The sequence below is a fragment of the Muscardinus avellanarius genome (genome assembly GCF_963383645.1).
Source record: "Muscardinus avellanarius genome assembly, chromosome: X".
Taxonomy (NCBI): domain Eukaryota; kingdom Metazoa; phylum Chordata; class Mammalia; order Rodentia; family Gliridae; genus Muscardinus; species Muscardinus avellanarius.
The window spans coordinates 41,174,164-41,189,816 of record NC_137792.1 but is presented as its reverse complement, the minus strand read 5'-3'; the positions used below and the strand labels follow the sequence as shown (position 1 = coordinate 41,189,816).

General features: G+C 44.8%; 1 protein-coding gene across 1 annotated transcript; it reads right to left on the bottom strand.

Annotated features, from left to right (window-relative positions):
* Positions 1 to 4,239: 4,239 nt before the first annotated feature.
* On the bottom strand, positions 4,240 to 7,489 carry RBM3 (RNA binding motif protein 3). Its single transcript, XM_080718286.1, has 7 exons — positions 7,452 to 7,489; positions 6,741 to 6,860; positions 6,450 to 6,556; positions 5,704 to 5,809; positions 5,510 to 5,603; positions 5,095 to 5,180; positions 4,240 to 4,798 (listed from the first exon to the last, which is right to left on the bottom strand). Exons 2-6 carry the CDS (start codon positions 6,841 to 6,843, stop codon positions 5,120 to 5,122), a joined length of 471 nt encoding a protein of 156 aa, XP_080574412.1. The 5' UTR covers positions 6,844 to 6,860; positions 7,452 to 7,489; the 3' UTR covers positions 4,240 to 4,798; positions 5,095 to 5,119.
* Between the last annotated feature and the right edge of the window lie 8,164 nt (positions 7,490 to 15,653).

Sequence of the window (15,653 nt, the reverse complement as noted above, 5' to 3'; positions counted from 1 at the left end):
ACTTGTGTTTCTCCAGTCTCAAGCCTCCCTAGTACTGGGATTAAAAGCATGCACCACCACACCCAGCTATCACCCAATTATTTTAAGCCACCTCAACTGAGGAAACACATGCGAAGAACATCTTGCCTTACTTTTCTGTGTTGAAACAAATAGGTCTATTTATGTCCCACTGAATTGTATTGACTTAGCCACTGTAAGCTTTCAGGAGGTTTACATACCAAATACTTCCCATACTATGCAACTGAACCAGGCAAACGAAATTTGCTGAGACCTCGGTTATTTTCACTGCAGACACAAATGGAACTATGTGCAGTTAACAGATCATTAACTTAATTGCTAATCGCTCCAAATGTGCACATAAAATTTTGTATACCTTAAATGCATGCTATGTTACCAGTCAACACTTCAAGTGAGCTAGGGAGACTTACAGGTGAAAACAAGTTTCAGTGGGTGCGGCTACACACTCCTATAATTTCAGCTATTCAGGGGGCTAAGGCAGGAGAATCAAAAGTTCCAGAAGCTGGGCACAGTGGCTCGCACTTGTAATTCCAATACTTGAGAAACGAGGTTCAGGTTCGAGGCCAGCCTCAGCAACTTAATTTGGAAATTTGGCTAAGTGGTAGTGTACTTGCAGGCATATGCAAGCCCCTGGATTCAATCCCCAAGTAGGCATGAGTGATTGATGTCTTAAAAACAAAGAATGATTTAAACATGTTGTTTGCCGGGAGTGGTGGTTGACGCACACTTGTAATCCCCGCACTTGGGAGGCAGAAACAGAAGGATCGCACAGGTTGGAAGCCAGCCGTGCTGGCTTAGAAGACCGTTTCCAAATAAAAATGTAAAAATAGGTCTGGGAGTGTAGCCCGGAGGTAGAAGGGCTTCCAGGAACCCCAGTACCACCAAAAAAAAAAAAAAAAAATTAAATAGGACTTAATGAGGCCCTGTTACAAAATAATAGGGCTGAGGATGTAGCTCACAGGTAGAGTACCCCTGTGTAATCCCAGTGCAAGGGGGGGGTTCCCCTCTCCTAATACAATAGGGAGCCCTTGGGTGAGTCATAGGTAGGCAAGTACAGGATTTCATTCATGTTAAACCTCATGGGAGACTAAATGTGTAAATTACCATTGCCCTTTCAATAAAATGGCAAATCCCATTTAACCTGTTTTCATACATTGCATTTGTTGAATATCATTGATTGCAGGCCCATACTAGACTTCATCTATGTAGGCTGACACAAGCCAGGACTCTTGCTCACTTCTAGCCTTCAGTATAACATGAGTAAAAGCATACATACACACACACCTACCAGGGATTGGAGGGTATAGCTATATGGTAATCTGTGCTGAGCATGTAATCCAAAACCCTAGGTTCCATTTAGTACCAAAAATAAAAATTTCACACAACTCAACAGCATACTGGAAATATTTATTCAGAGTAATTCAACAGTTGTTTTAACAATATATAAGTTCTAACTTTGAACATATATATTATGATCCACTCCCCCATAGGACAAGGTAGTTTCTCATAACCAAGCACCAGATTTTCTTCATTAAGCCTTATATATAACCAAGCTAAGTGGGTAATATAACGCAAAGCTTCTAGACAGGGCTTACCAAATTTTTTCTTGGTGCCAAATTTGAAAACATTAGTTTTTCAGATTTTTGTGCATTATAAATTGTCAGTATGGGATGGTGGCCCTGTACGTCAGCTGAGGAATGTTGCTGGGCAGGGACTGGCAGGTTTCACCTTGATAAGCAGATCTGAGCTAAGCAGTAGGAATTTGGGCTGATAGTTAGCAAATGCTTCCATGTACCTGAAGTATTCACAGCAACTTAAAACAGCTTTTGAAAGGAAATTGTTTTCTATATCCTCTAATTTCCAAATGTGGGCTAAGGGTACAACAACAGTATTGGGGCCCAGAACATTTACCCAGAACCGGAGATGGGTATTGTTTCAATTTTATAGATGTTGAAACCGAGGCAGTCAAAATTAACCTAGGAAATAAGGTCTGAAAAGTGATTCCCACCCAATTGGGGTAGAAGTGACTGGGTTTAGGACTTGAAAGCCAACCTTAATTTATTCTATATCTTGAAAAATGCTTGGAGGAAGGATGTTTTTTTTAACCATGGTTGAGAATGGAGATCTAACCTAGCAGAGAGCCTGCTAACACATATGCGAGGCCCTGAGTTTGATCCTCAACACTGCAGAACAAAACAAAAAACCCAGCCAACAGCACAAAAGGTCAAATCCCAGCTGCCCGGGTAACTCTGGCACCCTAGTCTCAAAATTTAAAACCTAGCAGGCATGGCAGCACATGCTTATGATCTCAATACTGGGAGGCTGACAGGATTGCAGGTTCTGAGCCAGCCTCAGCAACTTAATCAGTCTGTTACAAAATAGATTTTTAGTAGAGACGATCTCCATGGATTGAAAGTAAGTCTTTGCCAGTCCTAGGATGTATGCTGTCAAGATACCTTTGCGTGTCTGGGGTTCCCAGTCTGTGCATCCTTGTGGAACCTGCACATCTGTGAGATAGTGGCCAAACCAAAGCAGGATCCTAGCAAGGGGGTGCTCATGATGGAATTAGCTATTTGAGGCCCCGGTGTCAGTGAGAGTGTGCTTACCATGTACAAGGTTCCAGGTTCAATCTCTAGCACAGAAAAAAAGGGAGAGGGTCCACTGAATTTCAAATCTGGAATTTTATCAGGAACTATGGCAACATGGAAAAATGCTGTGAGCTTCCTGGGCCCCTTTCCATATGACAGTAAGACTGGGCCTCCCACAGCTGAATTACTTCCTGCCATCTGGAAAGCAGTGAGTTGACAGCTGTTATACAGACCTATGAGTGAATTTTCTTGTTGAAGTAACAATGTGACTGATCATGGGACCTTACCTCAGCTGAGAGGGGAGGGGTGTGTAAGAGGAACCACTTCCCCTCCGGAGGTAGGGAACAAAGGCTCTACCCACCACCACCTACAAGGCAGTCGAGGATGGTCCTCCTGCCAGCTCCCATCACCTTAGCTCCCCAAAGACCCGGCATAGAATGAATGCCTCCTCAGACCAAGTACCCACCTGGTGGGGTTAGCCACAATGCCCCATAACCTGGGCCTGGCTCAGTGGGTGAGGCAGAAGTCTGGGAAGTCCCCGAGTCTCCATCCACCTGCCAAAGCAAATTCACGACCATTTGGGTAGGAGGAAGAAGGGTCCTTGGGGCCTGTCCCTACTAGCTGGGAGACCCAGGAAGCAGGACTCCAGGACTGGGACTCTTTAACACAAGGCTCCATGCCCTATGGATGAGGGAATAAGGCAGTTTAGTGTAATCATGTCCAGGAGCTTGCAACCTGGTGAGTATCTGGCTCAGTACTGGCTAGATGAAAGCCAAAGAAACAATTGACATTTCTGTTCTGAAACAGACCAATGGAGGAATAAGGTCTTTTCTATAGAGACCAAACACAGCTACTAAAACAATGAGGGAGGCAGAATTGAGGAACCAACACCAGCTAGAGATTAAAAAAAAAAACCAGACTCAAAAGGGCCATTACTATCTTATCTGAGATCCAACAATCAATGTCCCGAGTGGTGTCATAGGCCTATTCATTTATCCCTTAGAAAGAAGTGTCGAAAGCCCACAGGGATAAGGCACACTGCAGTTAAAAGACTTGCCTAATGTCAAATTACCTGTGAAGTAGCAGGTAACTTTTAAAATTTACCACTTACAAAATAATCAAATTTTAAGTCTGGAGTTTCAATCTAATCTGAGCTCTTAAATCCCTGCTCTCAAGTCACATTTCTCTCATCTTTCTCACAAGATTTGAGAATCGTGAAAATGAAATAAATCTAAATTTCTTCATTCAAGGGAATAAGCTGGCATCCTTCTGGTTATGATAAGGTTTAGAGCTAATGCCATTACATTTATACATCTTGGAAGGAGGTTGCACAACTATTGCTCAAAGCTGGGCAAAATCCAAGCAAACACTTGAGTAGCTGCTAGGACCAAGAATCCATCTCAGGAAACCCAATTCCAGTTCTTAGGAGATTTTACCTGTACCTGCCACACCTCAGAGGCTGGGATAGATACCCAAATCAATTCTAAAATATCCATCTTGAAGTCTACCCTGTTTGCAATCCCTGCCACCAAATTTTCTGCAAGTACCCCTCCTCCTCCTGACCTGCCTGTTTTTAACCTGTAAGCTGGATCGAGTAAGGAATAGGCATTATCAGTATCAAGTGATGTTCAGGTTTCATCTTTTTAATCAGCTCCGTGAAGGACATCCTAAACACTACATGAGACACAACAGAATATTTTTTCTTCCAGTATTAAAAAATGACATTCACAAATGTTTTAAAGAAGCTTGTCTATATAACCAGGGCGGTGATCTTGAATAAAAAACATCTCTAAGTATCATATTCTTGACAGATTGCTTATAGGTACATTCAGAAATTGCTTTCTAGCCATAATAAACATTGTGTACAGGTTTTAAAAACGTCCCTAGGTACACATTCATTTAAAAAAAAATCTGGCCAAGTTTTTTTTTTTCTTGCCAGAAATCCTGAGGAGCCCAAATTAAATACCTGATAAAAGGAAAAATACCTGGAACTCTACAAACCCCCAATTTATATTTAAATGGAAAAAAATTTAAAGAACACACGGAGCTTTTAAACAAGCTACCCTGGGAGCTCAATTAAAAAATAGACGTTGATTTACTAAAACAGATGTTTCAGCGCAGCTCCAAAAATCTTTATAAATACAGCGATTTGGAAGGACGATCCTGGATCAGAAGTGTTATTCCTTGTGTATCTGAGAACAGTAAGAAGGGGTAGAATTGTGATGGCAGGAAGAAAAAGGCTGACAACATTCTCACCTCTTCACCTACTCCATCCCTGAAAGAGCAAGATCACAGCAGATGGGTTTTCAGAACCCCCACAAGCAGACTAGCCCTGACATGCACCTGACAGCAAGGGAAACCTAGAAATGACGTTTGGTGGGCTGGCTGGGAAAGATATGTCAGAGCAGCAGAAATCCTGAGCAGACTGGCCAGAAGGAAAGCTGAGGAACAGAATAGGGTCTGTTCAGTGCCAACATTCAGGCCTCACCTATATTACGTGTGTATGCTTCAGCTCAGTTGTCGTAATTGTCTCTGTAATTTCCTCCTGAGTAGCGGTCATAACCACCCTGGCTTCTGGGAAAAAACAATTGTTTTCACAAGAATGTATTCTACATTGCAGATAACATAGGAACCACAATGACCACAGTGAACAATTTTATGGCATTAAATCATGCATAGTACACAAAAGTCATATTACATGGGAATGTGACATATTTAGGTGATCAACATGTATGCATTATCACCCACGATGTTGCAATTATTAGACGACCATACCCCCAGCTAAGTTTCACACTTGTTTTAAGCACACAACATTAACACCAAGATGTCATGGGAAGAAATGCCCAGGATGCTGAGCTCCTCAGAAAAGCAGGAGCAGAGTACTCAATACCTTGGTTACCCACCTGCCACTATAGTCTCGGGAACGCCCATATCCATATCCGTATCCTCCAGGACGACTGTCATACCTGCCACTCCCATAGCCTTGGTCTCCACCACCTATAGTCGAGGAAGTTTTTAAATGCCTGTTGTCTAGACACAGGCCAACAACAGCTGCCTCTCCCCTTTACCTCATGATCAAACTCGCTACTGCACTTACCTCTAGAGTAGCTGCGACCACGCCCATGGGCCCCAAAGGCACCCCCTCTGGTGCCCCGGGCAGACTTGCCTGCATGGTCCACACGGATCTGGCGACCATCCAGGGACTAGGTGTGGGAAGGAAACACAAGGAAGATGGGTTGGATGTCAGGGCAGTGGTGAGGTTAGAGTGGGCACGGGCAGGTGGGCCAGAGCCCAGAAATTCCTGCTGGGCACCAAGTTCTGGGTGCCATGTTCCAGAACAAGCTCCTTTGACCAGAATGGCTTCATCTGGAGCTATAGGACCCCATAAAATGACCTGAATCCACCATGTTACCACTGCTACTACTTACATCTTGACTGAACTCAGGCCGAGTTCTCCTCCCCACTCCTAAGCTGCCCGACTATTTGGGCTAGAAAGACACCTCTCTTGGTTTGAGGCTTCCGAGTCCATCCCAGAAGACTCACGAGGTCCTCTCCGGGTCAGGCCCACAGGTCTGCAGACTCTACTACCTAAGCCCAGGGCAGGTCAACCATCCACAGGTGGCTTCTCGGCCTCATGCAGGACCAGTCGTCGCCTCCCGGGCAGCCCGGCTCTGTCTGTTGCTGCCCTCCACCCCCTAGAACAGAAGGCAGTCATGCTCCTGTGAGTGGGCACTGCAGGGCTTCATAGCCGCGCTGCCCCCAGCAGACACAGAGGGAAAAACAGAAAAGACTGGAGGAAGTGGCAGATGGGGACAGGGCCCCTCTGCAGGTTGGAGGCCTCACCTCTCCATTCATGGCTCTCATGGCATCTGAAGCATGCTCTGGGTTGGTGAAAGTGATAAAGCCAAAACCCCGGGATCGCTGGGTCTCCCGGTCCTTGACAACCACCACTAAAAACAGAAGAGAAACCTGGATCAGTCAATAGCAAAAAAAAAAAAAAAAAGTGGCAGAGAGTATCCTGGAAAAAGAGCTAATTATAGAGAAAGGAGGTCTTTCTTTTAACCATCAACGAAATATAAAGGTGCCAGTCTTGCTCTCGCCTCCCCACTGTATAAGGTTTGGCCTGTGTCTCACCCTCAGAAATAGGCCCGAAGCTGCTAAAATGGTCTTCCAGTGCCTGCTCATCCGTATTGAAGTTGAGACCTCCCACGAAGAGCTTTCCTTCTTCAGAAGACATGGCAGTGATTTTGAGTCCTGCAGGGACAGTACAGAGAAGGGTGGAAGAAATATTCAAGGTGGGTGGTAAAAGATGTCAAGAAAAATGAGGGTGAAATGAAATTATATAAAATAGACAATAGAAGCAAATTAAAAGGCTAAATAAGGAGAAATACAGGAGGAAGGCTAAAAAGGCGGGAAATCTGAAGCGCTGATTTGGAACACTAGCCGTTTTTGGTTGGGGGGGCCACCACCGCGCATGCACACAACGTGCTCTGCCACCACGCCCGTCATTTTGTGCTGCAGCGCAGGCCCAGAACATCCTTGGCGTTCCCTCCGCGCCCGCAGAACAAGATGGCGGCGGTCACGTGGGGAAAGGGGGGGCACCAGGTCTCGACTGTCGCGTGGTCACCGCCGCCACCGACGTTTCAGGTCCCTCCCGACATTCCTCGCACTCAGACACTGAGCGCCAACCCAGAGATTAAGTCTTCGAGCACCGGACCGCCCGTCCCAAGAAAACACAATCCTACGCGTCCGTCTCTCCCCCCACTCGTGCCCACCGCTGCCGCGAGCATGGGCACACGTTAGAGAGGCCGGGGACGGCTGATCCACAAGACCCATGCCGCTTACCTGGAAAAGAAAAGTAAGAAGGCCGGAGACACGTAAGCTCGGAGGAGCAGCGAGAATAGGGAAGCTGCCGCGCGCGAAGACGCTTGATAAAGCGTACGTAACGTCGCGTCACGAAACGCCCCCCCCAGCGCGCGCCGGCGTGCGTGCTCATTGGCTGAGGCCAGCCGGGAGGGGTGTCCTAGGAAAGGACGGCAAGCGAAGGGAGCTAAATTCTCGGCAAGCTTCCGGAAGTGGAGGCGGCCTTTGTGTGATTGGCGCATACCGACGCCTGCACCCCCCACCCCCGACCGGCCCAGCCGCCTTTGTCCCTTAAAGGCGCCAACTCTCTTGCTTTAGTACCCCTTCGTCTCTGACCTCATCCTCCCGTTCTTGACGTCATTTCCCTTAGTGGGTGTGAGGATCTCCTATCGCAGTAGGACCTCGCCAACATAGTGCCCTGCGACTGACGTCAATTTCCATTACCTTCTAGACCTCTGACCTCACACCCTCCAAGGGCTTGATGTTTTATTCCCCACTGTCCCTGAAGTCATTACCCTTCACAGTTCTTAACATAAGTCCCACTTTTTTTTTTTTTTTTTTTTTTTTTGCGGGTGTGGGGATTGAACCCAGGGGTATTTGACCTTGGAGCTACACTCCCTGCCCTATTTTTTTTTTGAAACCGGGTCTCACTGAGTTGCAGAGGGCCTCACTAAGTAGCTGAGGCTGTCTGCGAACCACGATCCTCTGCCGAAGATTACAAGTGTGCGCCACCACGCCCGACGACCCCACATTTTCCTTTTTTCTTTTTTTTTTTTTTTTTGTGGGTCTGGGGATGGGACCCAGGGGCATTCGACCTCTGAGCTATAACCCCAGCCCTATTTTTTATTCTTTATTTTGAAACTAGGTCTCACTGAGTTGCATAGAGCCTCACTAAGTAGCTGAGGCTGTCCGTAAACCGCAATACTCCACGGCTTCCCACATTTTGTAAGGTACTAATCCTGACCCCGTCATTTCTCCTCTGCCCCATATTTAGCTGCCTGTTAAGGGACTCCTTTCCCTGCTCTGGTCCTTCTCACCCTCTGACTTTAGCTCCCAGCCTTATCTGACTGCCCCCGTGAGCTGGCCTCTTGGTTTCCCCATCAGTACATTGCCTGAGATGCTCTCTGCTAAACAGAATGTATATCCTATCTTCAGAGAGTGTAAACCCCAATCCACAGGAGGAAAAATTGTCACTTAGGGTAGCTAAGCCTTTGATCCACAGAATGGACATTCACAGTGCAGCATAAAATTGAAAGCAAGTAGTGTCTGGAGTGTCTCTCTGAACCTAGTGCCCAAAATTTAGTTTTGTCTAAGTCGTCAGTGCCTTAGCCTCCTTTACAATGAATGAATTTGACAGATTTTTTTCTTTTCCTTTCTTTTCTTTCTCTGCAACTCAGAGAGCCCCTCCCCCCCGTTTCAAAATAAAGAATAAAAAATAGAGCTGGGGGTGTAGCTCAGAGGTAGAATGCCCCTGGGTCCCATCCCCAGTACCGCAAAAAAAGAAAAAAAGAGAAAAAAGGAATGTAGTTGAGCAGTAGAGTGCTTGCCTAGCCTGTACCAAGCCCTAGGTTTAATCCCCAGCACTGAGAGTCAGAGAGAGAGGTTCAGATGTCTCAATGTCTCATTACCATCAACTAAGCAATCTGTCCCATGTGGTGTGTGTGTGTGTGTGTCCACTTCTATCATATATTAAGCTCTATAGATTTATGGCTATGTCTCTGAGCTGTTTCTTTTCCATTGGTCTACTTGGAAGCTCCTGGGTTATTGTTAGTTTTGAGGGGTTTTTCCTTAAATTATTAAGGCCATTGGTACGTCTTGATATGTACTGAGTAAGTTCCTATTGATAATTCTTCCTTTTGAAGGTTATCTTAAGCCAGGTATGGTGGCTCATACCTATAATCCCAGTACTTGGAAGATTGAATCAGGAGGTTGTCAGGTTTAAGGACAGCCTTAACAATTTAGCAAAACTCTCAACAACCTATTGAGACTTTGTTTCAAAATAAAAAATTTCTACCTGGGTATGGTGATGTACACCTGTAATACCAATATTTGGGAGGCTGAGACAGAAGGATCACAAGTTCAAGACTAGCCTTAGCAAATACAGAGACTCATCAACCTAGTGATACTGTTTCAAAGTAAAAATAAAATAGGGCTGGGGTGTAGCTCAGAGGTACAATGCCACTGGGTTCCATCCCCAGTACTGCAATAAATAAGTAAATATAAAGTAAATAAAAACTGTATTTTGAGACAGACTCTTCCTAAATTGCCCAGACTGGCCTTGAATTTGTGATCCTCCGGCCTCAACTGGGATTACATATATGTGCCACTATAACCTAAATTCGAATTAAACTTTATTACAATTCTAAAAAAATGTTAAGAAGCTGGGCATGGTGGCGCATGCTTGTAATCCCATCATTTGGGAAGCCGAGACAGGAGGAACGGGTTTGTAGACAGCCTCAGCTACTTAGTGAGGCCCTCTGCAACTCAGTGAGACCCGGTTTCAAAATAAAGAATAAAAAATAGGACTGGGGGTGTAGCTCAGAGGTTGAATGCCCCTGGGTTCCATCCCCAGACAAGAAAGAAAGAAAGAAAGAAAGAAAGAAAGAAAGAAAGAAAGAAAGAAAGAAAGAAAGAAAGAAAGAAAGAAATTTTAAAAAGTAGGTCCGGGGGTAGAGCTTGCAGGTAGAATGCCCCTGGGTTCCATCCCCAGTACTGAAAAAAAAATGTGGAGCCAAACTTGACAGGATTGCAGTCCTGGTTAACATTCTGACAGCAGTCTCCTGACTCTAAATCACAGCCACCGGCTAAGTCATTCCCAGAATCCTGACCACTCAGGACCATGGAGATAATGTTTATTGTTTTAAAGCAGTAAGTACTGGAGGCAATTTGTTACCAACAGATAATATATCCCTAAAATCTCCCCAGCAGAGTATGAAATGTCTTATCATTAGATCATCTACTTCCATTGGAGTTTTACAATTTCTTTTCCTTCTTTTTGTTTGCTTGTTTATTGTGGTACTGGGGATGGAACCCAGGGGCATTCTACTTCCAAGATACACCCCCAGCCCTATTTTTTATTCTTTATTTTGAAACAGGGTCTCACTGAGTTGCGAAGGGCCTAAGTAGCTGAGGCTGTCTGCGGACCACCGTCCTCCTGTCTCAGCCTCCCAAATGCTGGGGTTACAAGTGTGGGCCACCACGCCCAGCTTTCCTTCTTTTTATTTTTACTAATTTTTTGTTACTGGGGAGTAAACTCAGAGGTGTTCTACTTCTGAGCTACACCCCCAGCCCTATTTATTTATTTACTTATTATTTTTATTCTTTGTGATACTGGGGATTGAACTCGGGCATTCTATCTCTGAGCTATACGCCCTGCTCTATTTTTTATTCTTTCTTTTGAAACAGGGTCTCACTAAGTTGCAGAGGGCCTAAGTAGCTGAAGCTGCCTGCGAACCTGTGATCCTCCTGTCTCAGCCTCCCAAGTACTGGGATTACAGGTGTGCACCACTACACCTGGCTATGCTTTTGATTTGCATAGGTTGATCTTTTATCTGGTTTGGCCTTGCTGAACTCTTATTAGTCCTACTGTTTTTTCCCCATATGATTTGCATATTAAATTTTATCAATTCCTTCGACAACTTATACTTCACTTCCTTTCCTTATGCTATAGCATTAGCCAGTTATATATTAAATAGTAGTGTGGAGAATGGATATCCTTGACTTGTTTCTGATGTTAAATGAAATGCATTCTGTGTGTGTGTGTGTGTGCGTGCCCGTGCATGCCTATGTTACTGTGAATTGAACCCAGTCACATTCTACCTTTGAACGACACCCCCAGCCTAATTTTATTTTTTATTTTGTAACAGGGTCTCACTAAGTTGCTGAGGGTTTTGCTGAGTTACTGAGGCTGCTCTCAAACCTGTGATCCTCCTGTCTTAGCCTCCCAAGTACTGGGATTACAAGCACGCCCCACCATTCCCGACTCTATTAGGCATTTCAAGTTTTTGCAAGATAACTTATCAAGTTAAAGAACTTCTCTTTATTTCATTTGCTAGTTCTTTTTTTATATTATAAACAGGTGTAAACATAATAAAATCATTTTTTAAAATTTTACTTAATAGTAAATAAGATTTATTTATGATTTCTTTTTTACTGTGTTACTGAGGATTGAATCCAGGAGACTTCTAATTCCAAGCTACAGCACCATCCCCATTATTTTTATTTTGAAACGGGGTCTTGCTAGGTTGATGAGAGTCGCACTACTTGCTGAGGTTGGTCTCAAATCTGAAATCTACCTGTCTCAGCCTCTGAAGTACTGGGATTATAGGAACATGACACCACACTGGGCTCAAATCATATTTTACTTTGAAAAAATCATATTTTCTCTTTTTGTCATCAATTATATTCACTAATTTTCTAATTTGGATCGTGTTTCCATTCCTGGGATAAAACCTACTATTTGTTTTTATTTTCATTTTATTTTTAAAATTTTATTTATTTTGTGGTGCTGGGGATTAAATCCAGAGACATTCTACCTCTGAGCTACACTCCTAGCCCTATTCTATTTTTTTTATAATTTTATTTATTTTGTTGGTACTGAGGGTGGAACCCAGAGGCTTTCTATCTCTGGGCTATGCTGCCAGATGTATTTTTTTTTTACATTTTATTTGGAAACAGGGTCTCACTAAGTTGCTGAGAGCCTCACTAAGTAGCTGAGGCTGGCTTCGAACCTGCACGATCCTCCTGTCTCAGCCTCCTAAGTGCGGGGATTACAAGCATGCAACACCATGCCCAGCTCTATTTTATTTTATTTTTTGGTGGTACTGGGGTTCCTGGAAACCCTTCTACCTCTGGGCTATACTCTCAGACCTATTTTATATTTTTATTTGGAAACAGGGTCTCTCTTTTGTTTTTGATGGTAGTAGGGATGGAACCCAGGGGCCTTCTACATTCGGGCTACACTCTCAGATCTATTTTTTATATATTTTATTTGGAAACAGGGTCTCTTAAACCAGCTGAGGCTGCCTTCGAACCTGTGCGATCCTCCTGTTTCAGCCTCTCAAGCCGGGGGATTACAAGTGTGCGCCACCACGCCCGGCTTCTATTTTTTTTTTTTTTTTGAAACAGGTTCTTGCTAGGTTGATGAAGTCTCAAGTTGCTGAGGCTGTTCTTGAACCTGAAATCATCCTGTTTCAGTTTTCCAAGTACTAAAGTTACAGGTATGTGCCACCTCACCTGGCTTATTCATTTTATTCTTGTGAAGCATTCCAACTCTGAGTTACACTCTTATCCTTGTTTGTGTGTGCTGCTAGGGATTGAACCCAAGGGCATTCTACCCCTGAGCTACACCTAGCCCAATTTATTTATTTATTTGGTGATGCTGGGGATTGAACCCAGTGGCATTCTACCTCCAAGCTACACCTCCAGCCCTATGTTATTTTTATTTGGAAACAGAGTCTTGCTAGGTTGATGAGAGTCTCATTACTTGCTGAGGCTGTCCTCAAATTCTCAATTCTCCTGTCTCAGCCTCCCAAGTACTGACTGGGATTACCCTAGCCCTTTTTATTTTTACTTTTTATTCATTTACAGTCACGTGCCACCACACCTGGCTCTCATATCTGTTATTTCTTACTTAAAATTTTTCTGTACTGTAATTCCAATACTTGGGAGGTTGAGACAGGAGAATCCGGGTTCATGTCCAGCCTTAGCTACTTAGTAAGGCCCTCTGCAACTTCGTGAGACCCTGTTTCAAAATAAAGAATAAAAAATAGGGCTAGGGGTATAGCTTGGAGGTAGAATGCTGCTGGGTTCAATCCTCAACACCACAAAATAAAACAATTATTTTATTTTATTTTATTGCAGTACTGGGGATGGAATCCAGGGGCATTCTACTTCTGAGCTACATCCCCAGCCCTATTTTATATTCTTTTATTTTGAAACAGGGTCTGAGTTGCAAAGGGCCTAAGTAGCTGAGGCTGGCTGCAAACTGCAATCCTCCTGTTTCAGCCTCCCCAATGTTGGGATTACAAGTGTGTGCCACCACGGCCCACTCTAGTTTTTTTTTTCCTTCAATTTTTTGGTGGTACTAGGGTTTCTGGAAGCCCTTCTACCTTCGGGCTATACTCCCAGACGTATTTTATATATTTATTTGGAAACAGGGCCTCTTAAGCCAATGCGTCTGGCTTCGAACCTGTGCGATCTGCCTGTCTCTGCCTCCCAAGCGCTGGGATTACAAGCCTGCGCCACCACGCCCGGCTTGGTCTTTTCATTTTTGAAACAGGGTCTTACTAAGTCGCAAAGGGCCTCGCTAAGTCACTGAGGCTGTCTGCGAACCATGATCCTCCAGTCTCAGCCTCCTGAATGCTGGGATTACAAGCGTGCACCACCATGCCTGGCTTGGATTGAATCCATTCTATCTCTGAGCTACACCCCCAGCCCATTTTTTGTTTTGTTTTGAAACCGTCTTGCTAGGTTGCTGATAGCCTCTCTATGTTGCTCAGTCACTAAGTTGCTGAGGTTGTCCTCAAATTTGTGATCTTCCTGTCTCAGTCTCCCAAGTGCCTAGCTCTGGCATCTGGAGGAGGAGATGTGGATTGATTGCCTCTGGCTGCTAATTTCTCCCCCAAGTAAAACACTTGCTGTCCTAATGCTAGCCACAGACACCGGTACCTGGGGTTTGGATGATTACTATAGTGATGGGGACAGGCAAGGATCTCCCCAAGGTGACACAGGGAACAGGGTAAGAACCAGAACTTACATTTCCTTTTCCATAACATACCTTCTATTTGATGCCCCTCAAAGCACACGTGTGTAAAAGACAGCCTTCGGTTTCCCGTGGGCCTCAGAGCTCCGCTGTCATCTCTGGAAGCTGTTTTTCTCTCTGTGGTTTCGCCAGGGTTGATTTCAGGCAAGGGAACCAGCAGCTTGTGTGGTCTTCTTCCATCTTGGCAGAAACCAGTAGGCCCAAGGATACCCAGAGAATAAGAGAGACTTCTGTCCTTATTAAGGGCATCTGAGCCTCCAATTCACAGAAAGGACCCTTCAGGCCTCGGAGTTCCTAAGCCACCATATACAAAACTGACTTGCCAGGCTGTTCAAATATCTGAGCTCATTTATCACAGAATGTACCCCAGAGAGTGTCAGCTTGTTACTGACCAGAGGAACATTTCAGATCCCAAGAGAGCCAGACACCCCATGTAGTAGAGGGACCACTGGGGGGAGCGTAAGCCCTTTATCCACAGCATGCACTTCGCAGGCCTAAAGTGTCTGAGCATCCTGGACAGAATGGTCTTGCCTTGCTCTTCAAGGGACTGCGCCCTCATCTGAGCAAAGTTTAGCTTCCACTCTAATATCCATGGATGATGGGAGCTTTTTTTCTTTGTACTAGGGATTGAATTCAGGGGGTATTCTACCTCTGAGCTCCAACTTCAGCCCTTTTTATTCTTTATATTGAAACAGGGTCTTGCTAAGTTACTGAGGCTGGTAACCTGTAGTCCTCCTGTCTTAGCCTCCCAAGTACCAGGATTACAGGCATGTACCACACATGGCTCAAAAGAGCTTTTGTGTACATGGGGACGGATTTGGGATGAAAGTCAGAGGCATTCTACCTCCAAGCTACACCCCCAGCCCTATTATTTATTATATTTATTTATTTATTTTGTGGTGTTACCCAGAGGGCTCCACTCCCAGACCTATTTTCTATTTTATTTGGAAACAGGGTCTCACTAAGTTGCTGAGAGCCTCAGTAAGTAGCTAAGGCTGGCTTTGAACCTGTGCAATCCTCCTGTCTCAGCCTCCCAAGTACTAGGATTACCAGCCTGTGCCACCACGCCCAGCTGTATTTTATTTATTTTGAAGCAGGGTCTTCCTAGATTGCTGAGTACCTCACTAAGTTGCTAAGTTGCTAAGGCTAGCTTTGAATTTGCGATCCTCCTGTCTCAGCCTCTGAGGCACTGTGATTACAGGCAGGCACTACCATACCTAGCTAGAGCCTGTTAAGGGACTTTATGGCAACCTGGGGGAGACAGAGTGCCCTCATGCCCGTTCATCTCTTGCAGTATTGCCTAGTGCGACCACTTGTGGCCAGAAGGTGTTACAGCTAGGCCATGACCTGAGGACCCTAGGTAATTCACCTATCATCTGCCACATCCTTTGTGGAGGACAGGATCTGGCCTGTACTAGAAT